We start from the raw sequence: 27527 nt of genomic DNA, 5'->3' as shown, positions 1-27527 counted from the left end.
ATTTTATTGGATTGAAAATGCAGCGATTGCAAAGCTGATACAACATCTAAATGAAACTGTTCCAACATTTGTTCCAAACATGCAGACACATGTTGTGTATCATGTAAACCTTGTACAGAGCACAGACGGTGCAGAAGCAGGTTTCAGATGGTCATTGTGCTCCTCTACTGTTGCTCAGTGGGACACGCTGACTTGTTGATGTTTTTCTCGGAAGTCTGGGAGCCCACAGACACTTGACATGTGTAAACCCGATCCGTGTTCCAGTCTGACGTCTGGATGGACAGGTAGCTGCTGATTTGGAAAGTCTGGTCTGGTTGCTGAACAGCGGTGCTGGTAGAGATCCCAGTGCTCAGCGGACTCCCAGCAGCCAACCAGGTCACATGTGCAAAAGCCACAGACTGACTGGACAGACAGACCAGAGTGGCTTTGTTGGACTGGAGCTCAGCAGCGGACGGAGGGAAGACTGTCAGGACAGGAGGAGGGACGCTGGAGCCTGAAAATACACCCACCACACCAACATACATCATACATGGACAACAATGACATGTACGGAAAACAGAAAGGAACCAGGAGTCAAACATCTACAGGTTGATGGTTGCATTTATTTATTTTCCTTCACTGATATTTATTGAACAGCTGAGATTCTTCATGATTATTTCATTTATTTTTACATTTACATGCCTCATATATTAATTTTACTTGCACAAACCACATTTAATTTTTTTTCTGTTATTTGACTGTTTTTCTGCACAAATAAACTGAAAAAAAAAATGTTTTTTTTATGTTTCTATATTAATTAATTATCTATATTATATTTACATGCCTCATATATTTATTTTACTTCCACAAATCATATTTAATTATCGACTGATTTGACTGTTATTCTGCACAAATAAACTGGAAAAAAAAGGTGTTTTTTATGTTTCTATATTAACCCATAATGACCCAAACAGCCACCAGAACCATCTACTGATCTAATAATTTATAGTAATTAATACATGATAATCCACTAATCCTATCAATTCATGTAAATAATCGGTGTATAATGCAGTTTTTTATCTTTACATGGTCATCAGATGTGACCCATTTGGACGTTCAAAGGCTCCGTAGTGAACATGGAAACATTGTCATCTTCCACAACATTGATTCACCAGTAAATCCCACAGAGTTGGATCAATGACAGTGGATGGACACATTTGGTTTATATTCAGTTAATGATATAATTTGTTGAAAAAGTAATTTTTTCTAGACTTTTCTCTGCTGTTGATAAAATAATCCTCAACTTTAATTAGAGGTTTTATGATCATCAACATGATCAGTGAATTATAGAAAATAAAATATCCGACTTTCACTGAAAAAAAAAAAGCAAAATTCAGAGGATAATATTGCAATTAATGGAGATAAATGACTTTTGAAAAGTTAAAATAGAAAGAAAAACACATTTGGGAACAGACACAAAAGTACCACTGGGTCTTTATGGGTTAAGAAAAAAAAAAAAAAAGAACACAGGCAAACATTTCATTATGCACAAATTAACCATTTATTTCTATTTTTCTAACCCCAACTGAAGAGATTAATGTAAATATAATCACTGTTTTAAATCAGTACTAGTATTTTCTTTAGGTTAAAGCGACTAAAGAGTAAAAAAAATGGTTTCAGTCACCTTATTACATTCATATCATGAATTTAAAACATATGATAATGATTTGGAGTAAGTTTTGGTAGAATAATGTAAATTAACCTTAAAATAAACATTAGTTGACAGATGGTTTTAGTTATTGAAAAAGTTGTTATAAATTGCAAAAATGAATTGATAATTTGAAAATCTCTTAAATCCAAACTTAATATCACAGAGTAAAAAATGTAATCAATTAATGAATATGAAATCATAAATAGTATAAGTTATAACATTACTTTTGGAAAACGTTACATGTATTTAAAACTCAACATGTACAAACTAATCATTACCATTGTATTAAATACATTAATAATGCAGATATTTTCTGTTCCAATCCTTCAGAGATAGAAAATCAATCTGATTTCTTGATGATTTTAAAGGTACTTACTTGTCACAGTCAGCTTGGTGCCTGGTCCGAATACCACAGTGATTTAGTTTGTGTACACGCTCGTACAAAAACCTCCTGAAACTGAAACATCCTTTAAACACAAACTTTCACTGAAAACATCTCATTTCTGTGTTTCCTGTGTGTTTATGATCCAGAACACTGATGGACCTGAGGACTGACTGTGAATATTTCACAGTTTGCTTTAATTTAACTCTTATGTTTAATGACAATTGAATTCATTGTGATTGTAGTGACACTGCTCTGCATATGTTCATCATTCACAAAGTCCAGGAAAGTTTGGAAAATTGTTGATTATTATATTCACTTTCAATGTTTGATGTAAATTTTCTTAATTTACAGCAGTTTAGTTGGTTGCTTTTTTCTTTTAAGTCCTCCAAACTGTACTGACTCTGTCACTGAGGTTTTTGTCATGGTGTGATTCACTGTGATACAGCTGCAGAAGCAGAATCATCCCATGTCTCACAGAAATACTGAGCAGAGTCTCCTATCTCTGCACGACTAATGATTAACTGGTAATCAATATCTGATGTTGTTTTGGAGTTAAATCGATCAGAGGAGAATCCTGTTCCATAGTCGGTTTCACTGTCAGTATGATAAAAGTCCATAACAAACTGAGGAGCTCCACCAGGAACCTGTTTATACCAGCTGACATAATAACCATCATCATCTCTCTGAATGTTACATTTGAGAACAACCTCTTGTCCTGCAGAAACTGTGAGGACAGCAGGCGTCTGAGTCAACACTTTTGCTGCATCAACATCTGTCAACAAACAGAAAAGTCCATGAATGAAGGGTTCATATTTGATCATATGTGTGTATAACAGAAGCAGGAGAATATCTTACATGTTAGAGCAGTGATGAGAGTGCAGAGGGTCACCAGCATGTTGTCAGTGTGTGGAGTAAACGTCCTTTACTGTCCAGATGAGACGTGAACAGAGATGTGACAAGAACAGAGACTGAAGCTTATAAAGAGACTGAGGAGAAATGAGGAGGAGGAGGAGGAGGAGGAGGAGGAGGAGGAGGAGGAGGAGGAGGGGGAGTTACAATATTCAGTACAGTTTTTAGTCACAATTGATATGCTTCTGTTTAGTAGTAAATCCTTTACATTTTGCTGTTTCCTTTTCTCCAATTTCTTCTTTCATCTACGTCAGTGTTTTATAAAATCATCTCTGCTTCTGAAGTAAATATTGTCTAATATTAGATTAAATCATTTTGTAACTTATGTCTAAGTTCTAATGTAATTTCATGTGAACCAGGCTGAACAAGATGCATTCAACCATTTCCTATTCTGACAATGATCATCAAAGACAAGTTTATTCATATAGCACATTTAGAACATCACAACCTGCCCAAACTGCTGTTCAAAAATTTAAGTAACATACATATTACGGTAAAAGAGCAAAAATTTGAAAAAATAAATAAATAAATAAAAAATACATTGAAACTGGAAAAAACAAACTGATACAAAAGATTTGATAGATAGGATAAAGATGTTTCAAACACAACTGGTGGATAAAAGTGACTTAAAACCACACAAAATCCAGTCCAAATATGTTCATTTTAACAGAGATTGAAAGTGCTGAATGGACTGTGCAGATGTATTTTCTTGGGGCAGAATGTTCCAGAGCCTTGAACCTGCCACAGAAACAGCTTTATTGCTGTTACTCTTTGGACGCAGCCACATCTAAAATCAGGTGACTTGAGGACTGTGTTGTTCTGGCCACAGTGAGCCCAGTTAACAGCTCTGAAAGGTCCGGGGGTGTCAAACCATTCAGCCACTTCTAAACATACAGTCAAATCTACAACTGGATCCTGGAAGTGACAGGAATCCAGGGGTGATGTGTTCCTGTCTTCTGGTTCTGCTGCATTTTGGACCATCTGGAGCTGGTTCACAGAGAACTGGTCCAACCCAGTGGTCCTGTGCAGATGTAATAAACATATGGACCACAGACTTGAACTGGTTTATAAGCAGGTATGGTTTCACCTTTGATACAGGAGCTGGAGGATGAAGGTGGTCTTGACAACAGAAGAAATCTGTACGTCAAATTTAAAAGCACGATTAAAAAAGACACTAATGGTGTTTTTTATACAAGTGTATTTAAAAGGTTTATTAAAAAGTTCATCTGTTATGCTGCATTAGTACATTTTTAATCACTATTTAATCAGTGGTATTTCCTTTTGCTCACAAATCTGCTGATATTAAATGAAGTATTTGTTTATTCAGAGGATTCATCAGGCTCCAGTTGCGGGGGCAGTGTTCTGATCTGGGGTTGGTTCAGATGTTCAGGTCTATGTTCAACAATGTTATGTGTCAAAAAAACGAGGTCGCCTGAACCTGAACACACTGAAAAACCTAATCTGAACATCAGCGGATTCATTCTCTTTGATAACACAGACATATTCCAAGATGAAAACACCAGGATTCCTCAAATTGTTAAAGAGTGGTTCTTTTGCACCTTTTTTAATTTCTTTATTTTTTTTTTTTATAACCTCAGTTTACGATACAATCATCACTACTCCTGAGGTCAGATTTGTTTAATATTATATAAACAATTTTGTAAGTGATGTCTAAATTTTAATGTAATTTCATGTGAACCAGACTGAACAAGATGGATTCAACCACTTCATAATGTAGTCCTGTGTTATGGAAAAATAATACTCTACTAATTCATCTTCAAAAAAGAAGGGTCAGTTCAAGCGATCAGTGTCAAAGAAATCCCTTTATTTGGAGCTCCATAGAAAGAGATATCACTCAGACAAAAGACTGAGATGGTCTGAACCCAAAAATACAAATCACAATGTAGTCTTCTGTCTCCCATGAGAAAATTATGATGTGTCGAAAGTGTTTTGGTTAGTGTCAGGAACTTAGAGATAACACCCTTGTGAGAAATGTTGGTTTGGCCTTCTACTCTGGACAAAACACAAAAGAGGTCAAAACTGCTCTATAATACACAGTGACATGAATATATCTGAAATAGAGGTAGAAGCCTATATGATACATGAAATATATGAAAATATATATGAATATATAGATATAAGTAATTTTGCCATTACACCTGAAATAGAAGTTATTGTTTTATGGTGCATTACTGAACTTGTAATGACTATTTAATCATTTGTATTTTCTATTGATAGAAAATCTGATAAAAATAAATGCATTATTTGTTTATTCAGAGGATCCATCAGGCTCTAATTGTTAAAGAGTGGTTCAGTGATGATGAAACTTCATTTTCACACATGGTTTCACCACCACAGAGTCCAGACCTGAAACCCACTGAGAATCACTGGGATGTGATGGAGGAGATTTTTCACAGTGGTCCGACTCTTTGTCATCAACACAAGATCACCCTGAAAAATTAATGCAACTCTGGACGGAAATAAATGCTATGAGATTTATTACGATGTTTAGTTAGCATTGTGTGTCATAATCGATGCCACAATTATTATGTTGTGAAATCTGTGTGTGTGTGGCTTGTTTTTGACCAGGCAGTGCACCTATGCTGGTAAATATCTACATATTTCCACAGTATATGATGTTTATAGAAGGAAATACACCAAATAAAAACATACATCTGTTCCTCTGCATTGTGTTGAAACCACTCTAGCAGAAAAAATAATGTCTTACTTAGAGAAGGTGATCAAGTGTGTTAACTTGTACAAATGCACAGTTTGACAGTGGTTTCTTACACTGCAGTAAATCTGAATATGAACAAATGATTTTTTTTTTACTTTGCTATAGGTTTATAATACTAATGATGACATCTATGTTAGTTTTAAATTTAATCAAACCAGTGTGTAGAGATAGTTTAAGATTGATGTTAAAAAACTTTACTTGGTGAACAAAGATGAAGCTGAAAAACTTTTTCAAACCATCACTGATGTTATGACTTTCACACTGACCCTCAGGTTACTACTGTACATAGAAATATATCATCCCTTACACCAGTGGTTCCCAACCTTTTTTGGCTCGTGACCCCTTTTTAACGTCACAAATTTTTGGTGACCCTGACATTCAAAACGGAGACATTTTTTTGCTAAAATTAATTTGTTTTTGATCATGTAATAGTTTGTTATACTATGTTGCAAATAAACATTAATTTTAGATGACATTTAGTCTATATAATGTGTATTATTATGGACAGAGGCAGAAAAGCTAGGTGTAGATTACTGCTCAAAGAGAGAATTTTATTTTCCTTGGTCAGGATATGTACAGTCAGTCCAAGGCTGCAAATTAATACTGAAAAAACAATAACTCAAACTATGAATTATGGAAGAGCTGCAGCATCTTAAAATGACCACAATGAACATTTGACAGATAAACAGTACCACAGTGCTTCAGTTTCAGCTTCACAGTTTGTCATGCCTGTTATGGATTGGGATGGTCTCTGTCAATTCACCATATATTTTTATTAATAAGCTTGTTTGTTTGTTTGTTTGTTTGTTTTGTTTTTAAATCAAATACTAGAAATTCTCCACCCCAAGGTTGAAAAACACTCCCTTACACATATCCCATAAACCCACCTGTCGTAGTTGACTGATATAAGAAAACCTTCCTCCAGTGGTTCAGTTCAGTCCAGGTTCAATGTGTCCTTTCACGTCTCATCTGGACGTTTACTCCACACACACTGACCATAGGACGGAGACCACCCTGACCATGGAGAAAGGACACACAGCCACCATGGACTGAAACCTGGACACTGGTACTGATGTCACCACTCACTGGTTTAACAGAGTCCAGGAGGAGTTCCTTAGATTGTGCAGAAGGTTCATCACAGCTGGAGCTCTGGAAGATCTGGATTTACATCCTCCAAATTCACATCGAATCAGTCAATCAAATTTCATATATAAAGCACCAAATCATAACAAAAGTTATTTTATGACATGTTACATTTAGAGATGGTCTAAACCAGACTCTTAAGCCGATCCACAGACACCAACAGAATCCTCCAGGACCAAACACTTGGTGACAGTGGTGAGGAAAAACTTCCTTTTAACAGGCAGAAACCAGGAGCAGACCCTGACTCCTGGAGGATGGTCATCTGCCTGGACCAGTTGGGGTTAAAGAGAGAGAAGGTTAAAGGAAGAGAGAGAGAGAATGGGGGGGGGGACAACACATGGATGCACAGCAGACTGAACCAGAACTGTTAAAACTACAACAGCTGGCACTAGTATAATCTAGTATAATATCAGAATAATCAGTGAAAATCTTATTATTGCTTTAACACCTACAATGTGGAGGAAATCAGTTTATTATTGTGCAACATGGGATGAATCTGCTCAAAACAATATGTCAGTATGTTTTAAACTGACTAAAACTTTAATTAAATATATCTGCTTTTTTACAAGCTTTGTGTTTTAAGGTCCATAAAATCATGCAACATTTCTGTATATGTCTAAAACCAGTTATTGCTTATGACTAGGGCTGGGCAAGTTAATGCGTTATTACCGCGTTAACGCATTCATTAAATAACGCCGACAATTTTTTTTTCCAATAATGCCGTTTTATTATTGTTCTGCCTTTCAAGCAAGTCTTAGTTCATTTATATATACGGACTCTTATTTCGAAACTCATGCTTTTATTTTGGCGCTCCACACGCACCAAGCACCGTGCTGTAGCTGAGAGGAGAAAAGCTAGCCAACTTTCCAAGTAATGCTGAATCAAACTTTGTGTAACTCCTGCAGTTCAACGCCTGTATGTATCAATCATTCTGTTGTTTGCTAAATAATTTCACATGCAAACGTGCCGTTAGAAACATGTTTATGACGTTATTTTGGATGTGTTTATTACAGTGTGTTATTAACATGTTTAAGCTAATTCGTGTATGCTAGCAGTCGCAGATGGGTTGCTAATTCTTTATGCAGGCTCATGTTAAGTTTTGTAAATTAATTGCTTGTGTTTAATATGCCAGCCTTTGAACTAACCTTTACTTATTTACAATGTGATTGTTGTATTAGCAGTCAATTTAAGTTTATAATAATTACATCTATGCATTCTCTGTGCATGTGCATATCATTAATAGACATAACTGATTTATTTTGTCTTTATTTTATAGTTTCATTCTGTCAATCTGCATGATGTCAAGTATGTACATTAAAGCTGCAAACTTCTAAGAGGACATATCTTGCATCGTCAGTTCAGAGTTTAGCTCGCTGTCTAGCTCAGACTAAGTACAGACGTCTTAGCGAGGACAGTACAATTATACCTCCTTTTCTTCTGCCCCTGCTTGTGTGTGTGTAGCGATTAGTTTGGCAGATAGACAACAGGTTTCCCAAGAAAAGCTGGATGCCCAAAACTTCTCTCCAAATCTTTTACTGTAGACTCACTGTAAAACTGCAACATACAAACAAAATATGTCTCAGTTCTGTTCATTGCCTTAGTACATTTACATGGCATTATACTAGGGCTGTGCAATTAATCGAAATTCAATTACGATTTTGATTATTACACGCAATGATTACAAAAATTATGTTATCGAGAAAAAATGATTATTAATTTTGAGTTGTTTTAATTCACGCGCACGCAAGCTACCATGAGCTGCTATTCCCGCCCCCCTCTAAGCTACTGCTTCCAGCTAACCAGCAGGTCCACCCCAAGAGGAAAGTTGTACCTAGCGGTCTGGAAAAACGGCAGGAGAATCACAGCAGAAGTGCTTGGTAAACAAAAAAGGCAAGTCAAATTCAATTGTATGGAATCACTTTGGGTTTGATGAAGAAGACGAAGAGCAAAAACACATCACGTGCAAAAAGTGTTTCGTAGTTGTGTCCGCACTGACCGCTAACACAACAAACCTTTGTAACCATCTAAAGTTTAACCACCGCCACCTTTATCATAATCTTATGAAAAACTAATACGCATAAAAACAACTTCGTCCGCAATGCAATCTTCAGTCTCCGAATCTCTTTATGCTGTAACTCCCGTATTAACCTAACCCGTATAACCCTAATGTGCGTTTTCTAGATGGCTGATGTATACAGAAGGCCTGAACTGAAACCTCACAGCACACCACTAAATTTACTGTTTCATACTACATTGAACATACTTGAATTTATAATTTGCACTTTACATGAGTTTTTTTTTTTTTTATTGCTACAGTTCTATGGCAAGTCTATAGCAGTTTAATTACAGTGCACTATTTATTTACAAAAGGAAACATACTTGAATTTACAGTACACTTATTTGCATTCAAAGATTTTTTTGTTTCATACAAAAGTGAACATACTTTGTTTTAGTGGTTAAAAGCTTTATTTATGTTTAAAGAGTATATTTTACATTGCTTTGCAAGAAAAAATAAACAACTTTAAGGTTAACAAATAATCATTTTTAATAATCGTGATTTCAATTATTGCTAAAATAATCGTGATTTTTTTTTTTTTCTATAATCGAGCAGCCCTACATTATACATTTAAATGAATGGGAAAAAGATCGCTAGCTCGATGCTAACTTGAATTGCAAAATCCATAGACACGCTAACGATTAGCATTTATAGATTAACTTAAGATTTACAACGTCTTTTTATCCAGCAACAAAGGTTCACATCAGAGATATTTTATACTATTCATTCTTACAACAACTGAACATAAAATACTCACAGGCAAACGTTTTTCGGGCCATACAAACAGAGTGAAAGAAATGTGTCTGTTAGTTCCTTCTTATGACTACAGTAACACCGAAAGGACAAAACGTACGTTAGTGACACTTATTCTGACCACTAGAGGGCCCCCTTTGCTTACTTTGAACAACTGAACGTCACACATTATTGGGCTTTTTTTTTTTTTTTCTTTTTTCTTTTATGGGCTCAGCTGGCTGACAGGCAGCTGTCTGTACTGATAAGGCAGCAGCCGACACCAACTGTACTCCCAGTCATCATTGCCCATTTTTCTAACACCTTTGCTTGTGTATCCTCTTTTATTTGGACATTTTACCAGGGAGTATCTCACACTACTTTTTTTTTTCCTTTTTTTTCCTACTTGTCTTGTTCAGCGTTCTAACAGCAGAATGGTAGTCTGGTTCCTTTTGGTGCTGAACTCAACAATTATTGGGCTTATTAATATTAGTACTTATTAGTGGGCTTGAGACTCCAGTCAGTCACTCACAAGCGGAAATAAACTGGTGGGGACATAAACATGGAGAAAAGTAGCGGTCTTTTCCATGGACATTTTCATTTTAAATGTCTTCAGATGGTGGGGTTGAGAAGGACAAAATTGTTTGGAAGCACTGACGTGTGGAATTATTTTTTATCACTGGAGTACTTCGAGTCTGAAATATCACTTAAAGGCAATACACGCTGTTGATGCCAGTAAACCCCCCCTACACACCAGAGATCGACCGATATGGGTTTTTCAGGGCCGATACCGATACCGATTATTAGTAGCTAGAGGAGGCCGATAACCGATATTTGGAGCCGATATTCATTTGCAGTAACAATGTAAAAGTTGGCATGAAAAATTTTGAATAATGCAAACACTGAACTTCGTTTAAATGCCTAAAGCATGTTTATTTAATCAAATAAATAGAAAATAATAGCTCCAGAAGTGCATGGATTTCCTAGACTCAGAAGCATCTCTTATAAAGTTGAATAAAAGCTTAAATAAATAGCTCACTGAAATTTTTCCACGGTAAATAAAGTAAAATTTAAATATAAGTATAATGACTTATCTTTGTTTTAAGTTCAAACACAACAAAAGTACAGGGAGATTGTTGTAAACTCTTGGGCCACATGCTGACATCTGCTCAACTCATCATGCTTCATTTATTACAGCATTTGGGACGCCTTAAGTTGATTTCATTATTAAATTTTGTATTTTACCATTCGATAGTAGGGACGTTGTCATTGAAAACTATGCTGCTACATTATTAATGATTAATATGACAAAAGCTACATAAAAAAGTATAATAGTTGCTATGAGTACAATTAAACTCCTGACAGAACACAAACAGCCTTTAGGGCTTTAATGAGCACACACAGGATTTCAAATGTTCCACCATGTTCAGATAAATCACTTCTGAATTTGACTCTGTCTCATCTTCACTTTAATTTTCAGATCATAGGACTAGAAAGCTCACAGCAACATTAGTAGTTGTGAGTTGTAGAGTTCTTCATGTGACTTTAACGCAGACACACACTATTACATTACATACCAACACAGTCTCATCCCAAATAGTCAGAAATCGACGCATGCGGTCAGAGCCCCGTAGCGGCACTATTTGACGCGGGGGGGGGTGTACCCCTTCCGTGTCGAAATCCGACGCGGAAGGAGTACGCACCGCGGAGAGGTGAAGTTTTCTGGTGTGAGAAGCCCCGGAGAGAAAACACATGTGTCAAAGGTAAACGCAGACAACTCTTCTGAAACTGTACTAAACATCCCTGTGCTCTACATCTCACAACTACTACTAATGTTTCAGAAGAAGGCCAGAGCAGAGTAAACATTAGCGGCAGCTCTGCTAACTCAGATTACCTCCTGACATGTGTGTGAATTAGACTGCAGATAATATGGAGATGGAAACAGAGAGAGAGAGAGAACATGTATGTAGAACACAGTCTCATCCTAAGTCAGTCCCAGTGTGAGGACAGCTTCAGGGTCAACCAGTCAGAGGGCGCAGAGTGGATAGTGCAGGAGAGAGAGAGAGGGAGAGAGAGAGAGGCGCGGCTGCATCTGAGCCCAAATAACCCAGTTTTAAATTGATTTCTTAATATCGGCCCGTTGGAAAAAAAAAAAAGGCCAATACCGATATATGTCAAATTCCCAAATATCGGCGCCGATAATCGGCCCGGCCGATAATCGGTCGACCTCTACTACACACACACACATACACACAATATAACTATGCAATTAATTGTGATTAATCGCACAAATCCACACGATTAATTGCAATTAAAAATTTTAATCGCTGCCCAGCACTATTCATGACAAATGCTTTTTCTTGGATTTCCACATTAATCTTACTTAGTAAAAGCTAGAAGTAAAAGACAATTACAATAGCACACAAACCACTTTCACATGATGACTGAGTACAAGAAAATAAGACATGTATAATAATACAGTGGTTCTCAATTAATACTAATGAAGTGAAATTTATGTGAAGATAATAATGTAACATGAGGAAACATATCATACTTATACTGAAAAGTAAAAAAGCAGTTCACTGGTGAGCAGGAAAAAATACATTTCCCAAAATGAAATAGAAAACAATTATATAAATGAACAACTACCTCTATATAAAATACAGAAAATAAATGGATAAACTTTAGCTATGTATTAATAATGAGTGATGTAAGTCAAAAAAGTTATTCTTGGATATTGTAACTCCTCCTCCTCCTCCTCATTTCTCCTCAGTCTCTTTATAAGCTTCAGTCTCTGTTCTTGTCACATCTCTGTTCACGTCTCATCTGGACAGTAAAGGACGTTTACTCCACACACTGACAACATGCTGGTGACCCTCTGCACTCTCATCACTGCTCTAACATGTAAGATATTCTCCTGCTTCTGTTATACACACATATGATCAAATATGAACCCTTCATTCATGGATTTTTCTGTTTGTTGACAGATGTTGATGCAGTGATAGTGTTGACTCAGACGCCTGCTGTCCTCACAGTTTCTGCAGGACAAGAGGTTGTTCTCAAATGTAACATTCAGAGAGATGATGGGAATTATGTCTACTGGTATAAACAGGTTCCTGGTGGAGCTCCTCAATATGCTCTGAACTTACATTATACTAACAGTGCACCCGGCTATGGAACAGGATTCTCCTCTGATCGATTTAACTCCAAAACTACATCAAACATTGATTATCAGTTTATCATTAATCGTGCAGAGGTAGGAGACTCTGCTCAGTATTTCTGTCAGACATGGGATGATTCTGCTTCTGCAGCTGTATCACAGTGAATCACACCGTGACAAAACCCTCAGTAACAGAGTCAGTAAAATTTTGAGGAATTACAACAAAAAGTAACCAACTAACCTGCTGTAAAATAATTAAAGGTACTTTAAACATTAAAAGTGAAAATAATAATTGTCAATTTCATAAACTTTCCTGGACTTTGTTAATGATGAACATATGCAGAGCAGTGTCACTACAATCACAATGAATTCAATAGTCTTTAAACATAAGAGTTAAATTAAAGCAAACTGTGAAATATTCACAGTCAGTCCTCAGGTCCATCAGTGTTCTGGATCATAAACACACAGGAAACACAGAAATGAGATGTTTTCAGTGAAAGTTTGTGTTTAAAGGATGTTTCAGTTTCAGGAGGTTTTTGTACGAGCGTGTACACAAACTGAATCACTGTGGTATTCGGACCAGGCACCAAGCTGACTGTGACAAGTAAGTACCTTTAAAATCATCAATAAACCACAGTGATTTTCCATTTTTGATGCATTGAAAGAGAAAATATCTGCATTATTAATGTATTTAATACTATGTTAATGATAACTTTGTACATTTGCATCTATGTTGACTGTTCAGTACATTAGATATTTTCAAAGTACATTTATAACATGTACATTGTCAAGACATTTTTGAAGTGATGTTTATTCATTTTCACGAGAAGTATCTTCCGGGTTTTATTGAAAAGTTAATATACATCATTCGGAAAAAACGTTTTCTAAATCATTATTTTATGCTTTAAATTTGTGACATTATATATGAGGGGACTGAAACCATCTTTTTAGTGTTTTATCACCATAAGTCAAGAGACATTCAGTTATGATTAGAATAATATTAATCTTTTTTTTTTTTTGAAGGGGGGGGGTTGAAAATAGAAATTGTTTGTGAGATTGTACCGAGTGAAATGTTTACAAAGGTTTTTTGACTTTTGTTGAAATAAGATTAATTTATTTGTTTCTGTTTAACAGTAAAGAATATCAGTAATATAATTAAATGCAGTCTGTACAAATAAAATAAATCTATGTCCTGTGAATGTACAAATTCACTTTAACCAAAAGATATTACTAGTAATGATATAAAGTTATGATATTTATATTAATCTGTTCCATTGGGGATATGAAAATAGAAGCAAATGGTTAATATTTTATGTTGAAATGTTTTCTTGTGTATTTTTATGTTATGATAGAAACTTGAAAATTAAAGATTTTTTTTTTTTTCTGTTTAAATATGCAGAATTGTAGTTATATGAGTAAATAAGTAAATGCAGTTTGTGCAAGAAAAATAAATATATGAGGTATGTAAATGTAAAAATAAATGAAATAATCATGAAGAATCTCAGCTGTTCAATAAATACCAGTGAAGGAAAATAAATACAACCATTAACCTGTAGATGTTTGACTCCTGGTTCCTTTCTGTTTTCCGTACATGTCATTGTTGTCCATGTATGATGTATGTTGGTGTGGTGGGTGTATTTTCAGGCTCCAGCGTCCCTCCTCCTGTCCTGACAGTCTTCCCTCCGTCCGCTGCTGAGCTCCAGTCCAACAAAGCCACTCTGGTCTGTCTGTCCAGTCAGTCTGTGGCTTTTGCACATGTGACCTGGTTGGCTGCTGGGAGTCCGCTGAGCACTGGGATCTCTACCAGCACCGCTGTTCAGCAACCAGACCAGACTTTCCAAATCAGCAGCTACCTGTCCATCCAGACGTCAGACTGGAACACGGATCAGGTTTATACATGTCAAGTGTCTGTGGGCTCCCAGTCTTCCGAGAAAAACATCACACATGTGGAACACATGGAGATAGATTCCATTCTTTATGTTAAATGATGCATTCAATAAAACTGCTTTGATTAAACTCTTTTTGTATTTATTTGTTCCCATGAAAATAACACTATTATATACAGCCAGTCATGACACAAATAATATGTTTCCTAATTTCTTAAAATTTTTATTCAGTTCACATGTAAAATGTGAGTCACAACACAGAACATTGTAGGTCAATACTTCATCTGTAGAATCAGAAATGTTTAAATTATCAGTAATGGATTGAAATCTTTTTTTTTTTCAGTGAAAGTCGGATATTTTATTTTCTATAATTCACTGATCATGTTGATGATCATAAAACCTCTAATTAAAGTTGAGGATTATTTTATCAACAGCAGAGAAAAGTCTAGAAAAAATTACTTTTTCAACAAATTATATCATTAACTGAATATAAACCAAATGTGTCCATCCACTGTCATTGATCCAACTCTGTGGGATTTACTGGTGAATCAATGTTGTGGAAGATGACAATGTTTCCATGTTCACTACGGAGCCTTTGAACGTCCAAATGGGTCACATCTGATGACCATGTAAAGATAAAAAACTGCATCATACACCGATTATTTACATGAATTGATAGGATTAGTGGATTATCATGTATTAATTACTATAAATTATTAGATCAGTAGATGGTTCTGGTGGCTGTTTGGGTCATTATGGGTTAATATAGAAACATAAAAAACACCTTTTTTTTCCAGTTTATTTGTGCAGAATAACAGTCAAATCAGTCGATAATTAAATATGATTTGTGGAAGTAAAATAAATATATGAGGCATGTAAATATAATATAGATAATTAATTAATATAGAAACATAAAAAAAACATTTTTTTTTTTCAGTTTATTTGTGCAGAAAAACAGTCAAATAACAGAAAAAAAATTAAATGTGGTTTGTGCAAGTAAAATTAATATATGAGGCATGTAAATGTAAAAATAAATGAAATAATCATGAAGAATCTCAGCTGTTCAATAAATATCAGTGAAGGAAAATAAATAAATGCAACCATCAACCTGTAGATGTTTGACTCCTGGTTCCTTTCTGTTTTCCGTACATGTCATTGTTGTCCATGTATGATGTATGTTGGTGTGGTGGGTGTATTTTCAGGCTCCAGCGTCCCTCCTCCTGTCCTGACAGTCTTCCCTCCGTCCGCTGCTGAGCTCCAGTCCAACAAAGCCACTCTGGTCTGTCTGTCCAGTCAGTCTGTGTCTGTTGCACATGTGACCTGGTTGGCTGCTGGGAGTCCGCTGAGCACTGGGATCTCTACCAGCACCGCTGTTCAGCAACCAGACCAGACTTTCCAAATCAGCAGCTACCTGTCCATCCAGACGTCAGACTGGAACACGGATCAGGTTTACACATGTCAAGTGTCTGTGGGCTCCCAGACTTCCGAGAAAAACATCAACAAGTCAGCGTGTCCCACTGAGCAACAGTAGAGGAGCACAATGACCATCTGAAACCTGCTTCTGCACCGTCTGTGCTCTGTGCTCTGTACAAGGTTTACATGATACACAACATGTGTCTGCATGTTTGGAACAAATGTTGGAACAGTTTCATTTAGATGTTGTATCAGCTTTGCAATCGCTACATTTTCAATCCAATAAAATCTCTGTGATCACAAATAGTTTGAGTTTCTTTTTGATAAAGTGAATAAATGGACTCAATCTTATTTCCTAAAATGTCAATAATCCAATAAAAGATGAATTAATAAATTATTCTCAAAGTATCTCACATTTCAGAATCACACAAACAAAAACACTACAGAAAAGTGATTCATATTTTTTGAATCCAAATCAGTTTAAATGAACAGTAACTGAAACTGTATTTTCATCCTTCATCAGTGAAGCGTCTCCTCTCTGCTCCTCCCTCTGTTCTTTCCCAGGATGCACCTGCACGCCTGACTTTATATTTAACTCTATGTAAATGAACTGGATTTAAATGTCAAGAGTCTGATCTTTAGACAGAGAATAAACTGTCTTTGACTGGAATCACAAATAAATAAACAAGTGGAATGTTTTCATCAGGTGATTTATCTCTGACATTAAATGTATGAGTTAGAGTCACGTTTGTAAAACCAACACCTGAAGAGAATCTGATCTTGGTTGAATATAAAATACAGTTGAATCCCATTTTTATGTCTAATCTGGTCCAATGTAAAGTTTCCAGACCAAAGAGTCATTAATATGAAAAGTAGTATTAGTCTACAAGCTAGAGGAGTGGTGAAGGCAATTAGATTTTTAGATTTTTGGTTCAAATGAAATGAATGTGATGTAATGTCAAATATTGCAATTGTTGCCTCAGGTTCAATATGAGACCCTGTTACATCAGAAAGAAATTTCAATCTGTTACTAATTATTTAAACATTTCTAATTCTACAGATGAAGTATTGACCTACAATGTTCTCTGTTTTGACTTATATTTTACATATAAACTGAATTAAACGTTAAGAAATTAGAAAATATATATATAATAGTGTTATTTTCATGGGAACAAATAAACACAAAATAAGTTTAATCAAAGCAGTTTTATTGAATGCATCATTTAACATAAAGAATGGAATCTATCTCCATCTGTTCCAACATTTGTTCCAAACATGCAGACACATGTTGTGTATCATGTAAACCTTGTACAGAGCACAGAGCACAGACGGTGCAGAAGCAGGTTTCAGATGGTCATTGTGCTCCTCTACTGTTGCTCAGTGGGACACGCTGACTTGTTGATGTTTTTCTCGGAAGTCTGGGAGCCCACAGACACTTGACATGTATAAACCTGATCCGTGTTCCAGTCTGACGTCTGGATGGACAGGTAGCTGCTGATTTGGAAAGTCTGGTCTGGTTGCTGAACAGCGGTGCTGGTAGAGATCCCAGTGCTCAGCGGACTCCCAGCAGCCAACCAGGTCACATGTGCAAAAGCCACGGACTGACTGGACAGACAGACCAGAGTGGCTTTGTTGGACTGGAGCTCAGCAGCGGACGGAGGGAAGACTGTCAGGACAGGAGGAGGGACGCTGGAGCCTGAAAATACACCCACCACACCAACATACATCATACATGGACAACAATGACATGTACGGAAAACAGAAAGGAACCAGGAGTCAAACATCAACAGGTTAATGATTGTGTTTATTTATTTTCCTTCACTAGTATTTATTGAACAGCTGAGATTCTTCATGATTTTTTCATTTATTTGTACATTTACATACCTCATATATTTATTTTAATTGCACAAACTATATTTACTTATTTACTCATATTACTCCTTTTCTGCACCTCTTAACAGAAAAGAATAATTATTTTCATTCTTCTATCATAAGAAAAAACACACAGATAAACATTTTAACAATTTGTTTCTATTTTCATATTCCCAATAAAAAGGATTAATACAAACGTAATAATTTCTTTACATCAGTAACACTATTGTCTTTAAGTTTTGGTGACTAAAGCTAAGAAGATGGTTTGAATTCCCTCATACATACTGTCATGAGTTTAGAATAATTTGAAAAAGAATAATTTGTAATACGTTTTTGTTGAATAACGTATATTAACCTTATAATAAAACTTGAAGATGGTTTTCAGGTGTTAAAAAACTTTTACATTGTAAAAATTAATAAACATGACTTTGACAATGTCTATAATCTGAAATAAATATTGCAAAAGAATCTAATTAATCAATGAATATGAAAGAATAAAAGGCCTGAATGATAAAATTACATTTGAAAAACATCTCCTCATGCCATTCCAAATAAATATTTAAGCAAATGTACAACCTTATCAATATTACATTAATCTTAAATGCCAAATTAATATAACGGAATAAAAAATGTAATCAATTAATGAGTATGAAATTATAAAAAGTATAGCACGTTATGACTACTTTTGAAAAATGTCACATTTAATGAAAACTCAACATAGACGCAAATGTACAAACTTATCATTACTATAGTATTAAATACATTAATAATGCAGATATTTTGTGTTCTAATCCTTCAGAGATAGAAAATCAATCTAATTTCTTGATTATTTTAAAGGTATGTCATATCAGTCCCCGGACTTTTACTTGTTTTGTCTGTCTTGTGTGTTGTTTCCTGTTTTATTTTGTTAAGTTTCCCTCATGTGTCTTGTCTGGTGTCTTTACTTCCTCTTTGTGTTCACCTTTGCTCTGATTACCTGACTCCTCCCTGATTGTCTCCACCTGTGTCCAATTGTCTTCCTGCCCTCTTGTGTATTTAAACCCTGTGTTTTCCCCTGTCCATTGCCAGTTCGTTTTCAACCCTCGGTGTGATAACGTACCAGCGTTTTTTGATCCTGCCTGCCTGTTGTGACCCGTTTTGCCCTTCGACCACCGACTCTGCCTGTTCCTTGTCTGCCTGCTCGTCTGCCTTCGACCTGGTTTGTCCATCACACCCGAGTATACGCCTGACCCCTGTCTGTTCCTCCGCCTTGGTGCCTTATCCTGGTTTTGACCCCTGCCTGGACCATCGGTACGTGAGCCTGCCTTTCCCTATGTACGTTTGCCTGTCTGATTGTCTGCCCGTGTATGACCTGGTCTGCCCTCTGACTCTCCTTTGCTCTCTCCTAGTCGGGTTCCCCTCGTGTGCTCCCGACCTGGGCCGTAACGTGGTTCACTTAAGATTCGAAGCCGAGACGATTCCCCAACTCAGTCCAGCTGAAGATACATTCATTACTATTCTGTGTGAACCTGTTACTCTGACTATAACTAATAAATCCCTTTTAACTGTATTGCTGTCTGAGGGTCTTGCATCTGGGTCCAGTACTCGTACTATCTGTCCTAACAAGGTACTTACTTGTCACAGTCAGCTTGGTGCCTGGTCCGAATACCGCAGTGATTCAGTTTGTGTACACGCTCGTACAAAAACCTCCTGAAACTGAAACATCCTTTAAACACAAACTTTCACTGAAAACATCTCATTTCTGTGTTTCCTGTGTGTTTATGATCCAGAACACTGATGGACCTGAGGACTGACTGTGAAGATTTCACAGTTTGCTTTAATTTAACTCTTATGTTTAATGACCATTGAATTCATTGTGATTGTAGTGACACTGCTCTGCATATGTTCATCATTCACAAAGTCCAGGAAAGTTTATTAAATTGTTGATTATTATATTCACTTTCAATGTTTGAAGTAACTTTCCTTAATTTACAGCAGGTTAGTTGGTTACTTTTTGTTGTAATTCCTCCAAACTGTACTGACTCTGTCACTGAGGTTTTTGTCATGGTGTGAGTCACTGTGACACAGTTGCAGCAGCAGAACTATCCCATGTCCCACAGAAATACTGAGCAGAGTCTCCTACCTCTGCACAACTAATGATTAACTGGTAATCAATATTTGTAGTTTTGGAGTTAAATCGATCAGAGGAGAATCCTGTTCCATAGCTGGATGAACTGTGACTATGATAAAAGTACAGAACATATTGAGGAGCTCCACCAGGAACCTGTTTATACCAGCTGACAACATAACCATCATCTCTCTGAATGTTACATTTGAGAACAACCTCTTGTCCTGCAGAAACTGTGAGGACAGCAGGCGTCTGAGTCAGCACTATCACTGCATCAACATCTGTCAACAAACAGAAAAATCCATGAATGAAGGGTTCATATTTGATCATATGTGTGTATAACAGAAGCAGGAGAATATCTTACATGTTAGAGCAGTGATGAGAGTGCAGAGGGTCACCAGCATGTTGTCAGTGTGTGGAGTAAACGTCCTTTACTGTCCAGATGAGACGTGAACAGAGATGTGACAAGAACAGAGACTGAAGCTTATAAAGAGACTGAGGAGAAATGAGGAGGAGGAGGAGGAGTTACAACTTCCAATTACAATTTATTTGACTTATATGGCATTTTATAAAACATAACTAAACTTTTATCCTTTTAACTTCAGTCATTTATATTGAACTAATCTCTTGCTTGTTCATTTAATTGTTTTCAATTTTCTTTTTTGGAAATTTAGTTAGTTTCTGCTCACCAGTGTAATGTGTTTTATTCAGGTAACAATAACAATGTTAAATAACTTGTACTATATTAGTACTGAATGTGCACCAACTCATTTTGACAATAATTTCTTATAAATGTCTTATTTTCTTCTGCTCATTGAACACATGACAGTGCTTTGTGTGTCCTTGTACTTGTCTTTTACTTTCGGCTTTTAGTCACTAAAATTCAAGTAGTGGTTGTAGATAGTATGTTGTTTGATGTTGTATGTTGTATACCGTGGAACATAGATAAAGTGAAAAAAAAAAGGAGATGTATTTGGTGAAAAGTTTTTTTTAGGGCTGGGCAAGTTAACGTATTATTACCACGTTCACGCATTCATTAAATAACGCCAACAATTTTTTTTTTTTTTTTTTATCTCACGTTAATACCGTTTTATCATAACTCATATTCTGCCCCTGCTTGTGTGCGTGTGGCGATTAGCTCGGCAGATAGACAACAGGTTTCCCACGAATAGCCGGATGTTGAAAACTTCTCTCCAAATCTAGACTCACTGTAAAACTGCAACATACATACAAAATATGTCTCAGTTCTGTTCATTGCCTTAGTACATTTACATGGCATTATGCATTTAAATGAATGGGAAAAAGATCGCTAGCTCGATGCTAACTTGAATGGGAAAATCCATAGACACGCTAACGATTAACATTTACAAATTAATTTAAGATTTACAACGTCTTTTTATCCAGCAACAAAGGTTCACATCAGAGATATTTTATACTATTCATTCTTACAACAACTGAACATAAATTACTCATAGGCAAACGTTTTTCAGGCCACACAAACAGAGTGACAGAAACGTGTCTGTTATTTCCTTCTTATGTCCGAACTGACTACGGGAACACCGAAAAGACAAAACATATGTTAGTGCAACTTATTCTGACCACTAGAGGGCCCCTTTTGCTTACTTTTAGCAACTGAACGTCACAAATTATCTTGAAAGTCCTTTGCTTTTGCTTTGTGAATACACGTAAGTAAACCATGGGTCACAGGAACAGGGGGATGTTGGTCAGGGTAGGTTTGCCAATCGGTGTCATCATGCGTTTCAACCAATGACAGCATTTGGGGTGGGCTTAAGACTCCTGTCAATCACTCACAACCAGAAATGAACTGGTGGGGACATAAACATGGAGAAAAGTACTGGTCTTTTACGTGGACATTTCCATTTTAAATGTCTTCAGATGGTGGGGTTGAGAAGGACAAATTTGTTTGTAAGCACTGCAATGTGGAATTATTTTTTATCACAGGAGTACTTCCAGTCTGAAATATCACTTAAAGGCAATACACGCTGTTGATGCCCCCCACCACCCACCCCGCATATAAGTACGCGATTAATCATGATTAATCACAGAAATTCACACGATTAATTGCGATTTAGAATTTCAATTGCTGCCCAGCACTAGTTTTTTTCACAGTTTATAACACAGTAATGTTTTGTTTTGATCAGATTCATCCCACACTAAACAGTAATAAACTGATTTCCTTCACATTGTTGTTGTTAAAACAATAATCTGATTTTCACTTGTGATTTAGATTTCTATGTACAGTAGTAACCTGAGGGTCAATGTGGTAAAGTCATAACATCAGTGAAAGTTTTTGTCGCTAAGTGAAGTTTTTTAATATCAATCTTAACTATCTCTACACACTGGTTTCCTTTCACCATAAAACCAGCACACATGACATTGTTCATGTTCTAAAGCCTATAGAAAAACTAAACAAGATCATTTCTGTATATTTTTCTGATGTACTGAACTGTGAGAACCCCCAGTTAAACTATTATCTGTGTACAAGTTAACACACTTTATCACCTGTTCTAAGAAACACATGATTTATTCTACAAGTGTAGTTTCAACACAACACAGTATAGGTTTAAATGTATTTCTTTTTTTAAAGTGGATTTCATTCTATTTACTTCATACACTGTGTAAATATGTAGATATTGAACAGCATGGGTGTACTGTCTGATCAAACACATGAACACACACATGGTCTGTAGTATACACTTTAATGACATATTCATTGTTGAATCATTTATGCCACACAATGCAAATGCAGCATCACAATGAATATCACAACATTTATTTCTATTTGGAGTTGCATTAATTACCTCCGCCAATGAGGTTATGTTTTTGCCAGGGTTTGTTTGTTTATTTGTCTGTTTGTTTGTTTGTCTGTCCATTAGTGTGCAACATAACTCAAAAAGTTATGGACAGATTTGGATGAAATTTTCAGGGTTTGTTGGAAATGGGATAAGGAAGAAATGATTAAATTTTGGTGGTGATCGGGGGTGGGTGGGCCCACGGGGGGGCACTGATCAGCCTTGGCGGAGGTCTGCGCTCTCCGAGTGCTTCTAGTTCATTTAATTGTTTCCACTTTTCATTTTTGAAAATTTAGTAAGTTTCTGCACACCAGTGTAATGTGTTTTATTCAGGTAACATTAACATTGTTAAATAATTACCTCTGCCAAGGAGGTTATGTTTTTGCCAGGGTTTGTTTGTTTGTTTGTTTGTTTGTTTGTTTGTTTGTTTGTTTGTTTGTTTGTTTGTCTGTCCGTTAGTGTGCAACATAACTCAAAAAGTTATGGACAGATTTGGATGAAATTTTCAGGGTTTGTTGGAAATGGGATAAGGAAGAAATGATTACATTTTGGTGGTGATCGGGGGTGGGGGGGCCCACGGGGGGGGGCCACTGATCAGCCTTGGCGGAGGTCTGCGCTCTCCGAGTGCTTCTAGTTTTTGGCTGTGGTCTTGTTTTGATGATGAACAGTCGGATCACTGTGGAAAATCTCTTTGATTGCATCCCAATGATTCACAGTGGGGTTTCAGGTCTGGACTCTGTGGTAGTGGATCCATGAGTTAAAGTGATGCCTTATGGTCTCTGAAACATTCTTTAACAATTGGAGCCTGATGAATCCTCTGAATACACAAATAATACACTATTCTGTAAAAGATATATAAACAATAGGAAATACAATTGACTAATGCAGCATAAAAGACTGACTTTAGTGTCAGGGTCACATTATGAAATGCTTGAATGCTTCTTGTTCAGCCTGGTTCACAAGAAATTACATTAAAACTGATCACATATAAAACTAGAAGCACTCGGAGAGCGCAGACCTCCGCCAAGGCTGATCAGTGGCCCCCCGCGTGGGCCCCCCCACCCCCGATCACCACCAAAATTTAATCATTTCTTCCTTATCCCATTTCCAACAAACCCTGAAAATTTCATCAAAATCTGTCCATAACTTTTTGAGTTATGTTGCACACTAACGGACAGACAAACAAACAAACAAACAAACAAACAAACAAACAAACAGACAAACAAACAAACAAACAAACCCTGGCAAAAACATAACCTCCTTGGCGGAGGTAACTATTTACATACTGACCTCAAGAGCAGTGATGATTTTATAAAAAAAAACTGAACTTGTTAAAAAAAACAAAACAAAACAGAAATTTAAAAAAAGCAGCAGAAAAAGCTAAAGGATTTAGTATGAAACAGCAGAACATCATTTCTGAATCACAACTGTATTGAATAGTGTAACTCCTCCTCCTCCTCCTCCTCCTCCTCCTCCTCCTCCTCCTCCTCCTCCTCCTCCTCCTCCTCCTCCCCCTCCTCATTTCTCCTCAGTCTCTTTATAAGCTTCAGTCTCTGTTCTTGTCACATCTCTGTTCACGTCTCATCTGGACAGTAAAGGACGTTTACTCCACACACTGACAACATGCTGGTGACCCTCTGCACTCTCATCACTGCTCTAACATGTAAGATATTCTCCTGCTTCTGTTATACACACATATGATCAAATATGAACCCTTCATTCATGGAGTTTTCTGTTTGTTGACAGATGTTGATGCAGTGATAGTGTTGACTCAGACGCCTGCTGTCCTCACAGTTTCTGCAGGACAAGAGGTTGTTCTCAAATGTAACATTCAGAGAGATGTTGGGAATTATGTCAGCTGGTATAAACAGGTTCATGGTGGAGCTCCTCAGTTGGTTCTGTACTTTTATCATAGTCACAGTTCATCCAGCTATGGAACAGGATTCTCCTCTGATCGATTTAACTCTAAAACTACATCAAATATTGATTACCAGTTAATCATTAATCGTGCAGAGGTAGGAGACTCTGCTCAGTATTTCTGTAAGACACAGGATCGTTCTACTGATGAATTTGTATCACAGTGAATCACACCATGACAAAAACCTCAGTGACAGAGTCAGTACAGTTTGGAGGAATTACAACAAAAAGTAACCAACTAACCTGCTGTAAAATAAGGAAAGTCACTTCAAGCATTGAAAATGAAAAGAGTAATTGTCAATTTAATAAACTTTCCTGGACTTTGTGAATGATGAACATATGCAGAGCAGTGTCACTACAATCACAATGAATTCAATGGTCATTAAACATAAGAATTAAATTCAAGCAAACTGTGAAATATTCACAGTCAGTCCTCAGGTCCATCAGTGTTCTGGATCATAAACACACAGGAAACACAGAAATGAGATGTTTTCAGTGAAAGTTTGTGTTTAAAGGATGTTTCAGTTTCAGGAGGTTTTTGTACGAGCGTGTACACAAACTGAATCACTGTGGTATTCGGACCAGGCACCAAGCTGACTGTGACAAGTAAGTACCTTTAAAATCATCAAGAAATCCAATTGATTTTCTATCTCTGAAGCATTAGAACACAAAATATCTGCATTATTAATGTATTTAATACTATGGTAATGATAAGTTTGTACATTTGCATCTATGTTGAGTTTTCAATAAATGTAACATTTTCCTAAACTAATGTTATAACTTATACTTTTTAAAATTTTATACTCAATTGATAACATGTTTTAATCTGTAACATTTATTTGGCATTTAAGACATTTCAAATTCATGTTTTTTCATTTTTGCAAATCAGCTTTTTTAAACAACTGAGACCATCTGGCCAGTTTCACTATAAGATTAATTTACATTATTCTACCAAAACTCATTTCAGATCATTATTATATGTTTTAAATTTTCCAAAAGTAATGTTATAATGTGCTATACTTTTTACAATTCCATACTCATTAATTGATTACATTTTTTATTCTGTAATATTAATTTTGGATTTAAAATTAATTAAATAATGATAAGGTTGTACAATTGCTTAAATATTGAATTGGAATGACATGAGGAGACATTTTTCACATGTAATTTTATCATTTATGCCTTTAATTCTTTCATATTCATTTAATTAGATTCTTTTTGCAATATTTATTTCAGATTATAGACATTGTCAAAGTCATGTTTATTAATTTTTACAATTTAAAAGTTTTTAACACCTGAAACCATCTGTGAAGTTTTATTATAAGGTTAATATATGTTACTCTACAAAAACTTTTTGAAGATTATTACCTCCGCCAAGGAGGTTATGTTTTTGCCACGGTTTGTTTGTTTGTCTGTCTGTCTGTCTGTTTGTCTGTCCGTTAGTGTGCAACATAACTCAAAAAGTTATGGACAGATTTTGATGAAATTTTCAGGGTTTGTTGGAAATGGGATAAGGAAGAAATGATTAACTTCTGGGGGTGATCCGGAAGAAATACTGGATTCTGGATCACTTTGAAATTTTCGTTAACATTGTGGTAAATGGGGCCAAAATTTTCGTTTCCCAATATCTCGCTTAATTATTGACCAAAACTCATGAAATTTAACTCAGGAATTGACAATGGGGTCCTCTATCACATTTCAAAGGCTGATCCGGATCTGATCCAGAAGGCGGATTTTATTTTAAAACATAAATGTAGGATTTGTATCACCGATTATGTGGGGAATTTTTGCGCTTGGCGGAGGTCTGCGCTCTCCGAGTGCTTTTCTAGTTATGTTTGTATTAATCCTTTTTAGTGGGGATATGTAAATAGAAACGAACCGTTAAAATGTTAATCTGTGTGTTTTTTCTTATAATAGAAGGATGAAAATAATTATTCTTTTCTGTTAAGAGGTGCAGAAAAGGAGTAATATGAGTAAATAATTAAATACAGTTTGTGCAATTAAAATACATATATGAGGCATGTCAGTGTACAAATAAATGAAATAATCATGAAGAATCTCAGCTATTCAATAAATACCAGTGAAGGAAAATAAATAAACACAACCATCAACCTGTTGATGTTTGACTCCTGGTTCCTTTCTGTTTTCCGTACATGTCATTGTTGTTCATGTATGATGTATGTTGGTGTGGTGGGTGTATTTTCAGGCTCCAGCGTCCCTCCTCCTGTCCTGACAGTCTTCCCTCCGTCCGCTGCTGAGCTCCAGTCCAACAAAGCCACTCTGGTCTGTCTGTCCAGTCAGTCTGGGCCTTTTGCACATGTGACCTGGTTGGCTGCTGGGAGACCGCTGAGCACTGGGATCTCTACCAGCACCGCTGTTCAGCAACCAGACCAGACTTTCCAAATCAGCAGCTACCTGTCCATCCAGACGTCAGACTGGAACACGGATCAGGTTTACACATGTCAAGTGTCTGTGGGCTCCCAGACTTCCGAGAAAAACATCAACAAGTCAGCGTGTCCCACTGAGCAACAGTAGAGGAGCACAATGACCATCTGAAACCTGCTTCTGCACCGTCTGTGCTCTGTGCTCTGTACAAGGTTTACATGATACACAACATGTGTCTGCATGTTTGGAACAAATGTTGGAACAGATGGAGATAGATTCCATTCTTTATATTAAATGATGCATTCAATAAAACTGCTTTGATTCA

At 36.3% G+C, this 27527-nt stretch overlaps 3 protein-coding genes and 1 gene segment (V, D, J or C); 2 read left to right on the top strand and 2 right to left on the bottom strand.

The window, feature by feature from the left end:
• On the bottom strand, window positions 1-3050 carry LOC115424162 (immunoglobulin lambda-1 light chain-like). Its single transcript, XM_030141266.1, has 4 exons — window positions 2931-3050; window positions 2519-2847; window positions 2067-2100; window positions 1-493 (listed from the first exon to the last, which is right to left on the bottom strand). The coding sequence occupies exons 1-4, from the start codon at window positions 2968-2970 to the stop codon at window positions 165-167; spliced, it is 732 nt and encodes a 243-aa protein (XP_029997126.1). The 5' UTR covers window positions 2971-3050; the 3' UTR covers window positions 1-164.
• LOC115424801 (immunoglobulin lambda-1 light chain-like) lies at window positions 6-20537 on the bottom strand. Its single transcript, XM_030142219.1, has 5 exons — window positions 20452-20537; window positions 20038-20368; window positions 19595-19638; window positions 17361-17804; window positions 6-56 (listed from the first exon to the last, which is right to left on the bottom strand). The coding sequence occupies exons 1-4, from the start codon at window positions 20489-20491 to the stop codon at window positions 17476-17478; spliced, it is 744 nt and encodes a 247-aa protein (XP_029998079.1). The 5' UTR covers window positions 20492-20537; the 3' UTR covers window positions 6-56; window positions 17361-17475.
• Window positions 12514-27527, top strand: LOC115424802 (immunoglobulin lambda-1 light chain-like). Its single transcript, XM_030142220.1, has 6 exons — window positions 12514-12553; window positions 12637-12962; window positions 13380-13413; window positions 14454-14698; window positions 16143-16329; window positions 27456-27527. Exons 1-5 carry the CDS (start codon window positions 12514-12516, stop codon window positions 16224-16226), a joined length of 729 nt encoding a protein of 242 aa, XP_029998080.1. The 3' UTR covers window positions 16227-16329; window positions 27456-27527.
• Window positions 25384-27525, top strand: LOC115424800 (immunoglobulin lambda constant 6-like; the record flags this gene model as incomplete). The annotated part of the segment is given in 2 exon segments: window positions 25384-25423; window positions 27024-27525. Coding segments are annotated over 2 exon segments (369 nt in total), but the record flags the coding sequence as incomplete, so codon positions are not given.

The sequence above is a fragment of the Sphaeramia orbicularis genome, chromosome 8 (genome assembly GCF_902148855.1).
Source record: "Sphaeramia orbicularis chromosome 8, fSphaOr1.1, whole genome shotgun sequence".
Lineage (NCBI taxonomy): Eukaryota > Metazoa > Chordata > Actinopteri > Kurtiformes > Apogonidae > Sphaeramia > Sphaeramia orbicularis.
The sequence above is the reverse complement of the archived record's forward strand: the minus strand, read 5'-3'. Positions and strand labels throughout refer to the sequence as shown.

Bases quoted from the DNA above. Each gene is read 5' to 3' on its own strand.
- LOC115424162 (XM_030141266.1), bottom strand. From the start codon at position 2,970: ATGCTGGTGACCCTCTGCACTCTCATCACTGCTCTAACAT. The intron at 2,848-2,930 runs GTAAGATATTCT...GTTTGTTGACAG, and splicing joins TCTCATCACTGCTCTAACAT to ATGTTGATGCAGCAAAAGTG. The intron at 494-2,066 runs GTAAGTACCTTT...GTGTATTTTCAG, and splicing joins CACCAAGCTGACTGTGACAA to GCTCCAGCGTCCCTCCTCCT.
- LOC115424802 (XM_030142220.1), top strand. From the start codon at position 12,514: ATGCTGGTGACCCTCTGCACTCTCATCACTGCTCTAACAT. The intron at 12,963-13,379 runs GTATCACAGTGA...TGAATCACTGTG, and splicing joins ATGATTCTGCTTCTGCAGCT to GTATTCGGACCAGGCACCAA. The intron at 14,699-16,142 runs GTTTATACATGT...AACACGGATCAG, and splicing joins CAGACTGGAACACGGATCAG to GTTTACACATGTCAAGTGTC.
- LOC115424801 (XM_030142219.1), bottom strand. From the start codon at position 20,491: ATGCTGGTGACCCTCTGCACTCTCATCACTGCTCTAACAT. The intron at 20,369-20,451 runs GTAAGATATTCT...GTTTGTTGACAG, and splicing joins TCTCATCACTGCTCTAACAT to ATGTTGATGCAGTGATAGTG. The intron at 17,805-19,594 runs GTAAGTACCTTG...GTGTATTTTCAG, and splicing joins CACCAAGCTGACTGTGACAA to GCTCCAGCGTCCCTCCTCCT.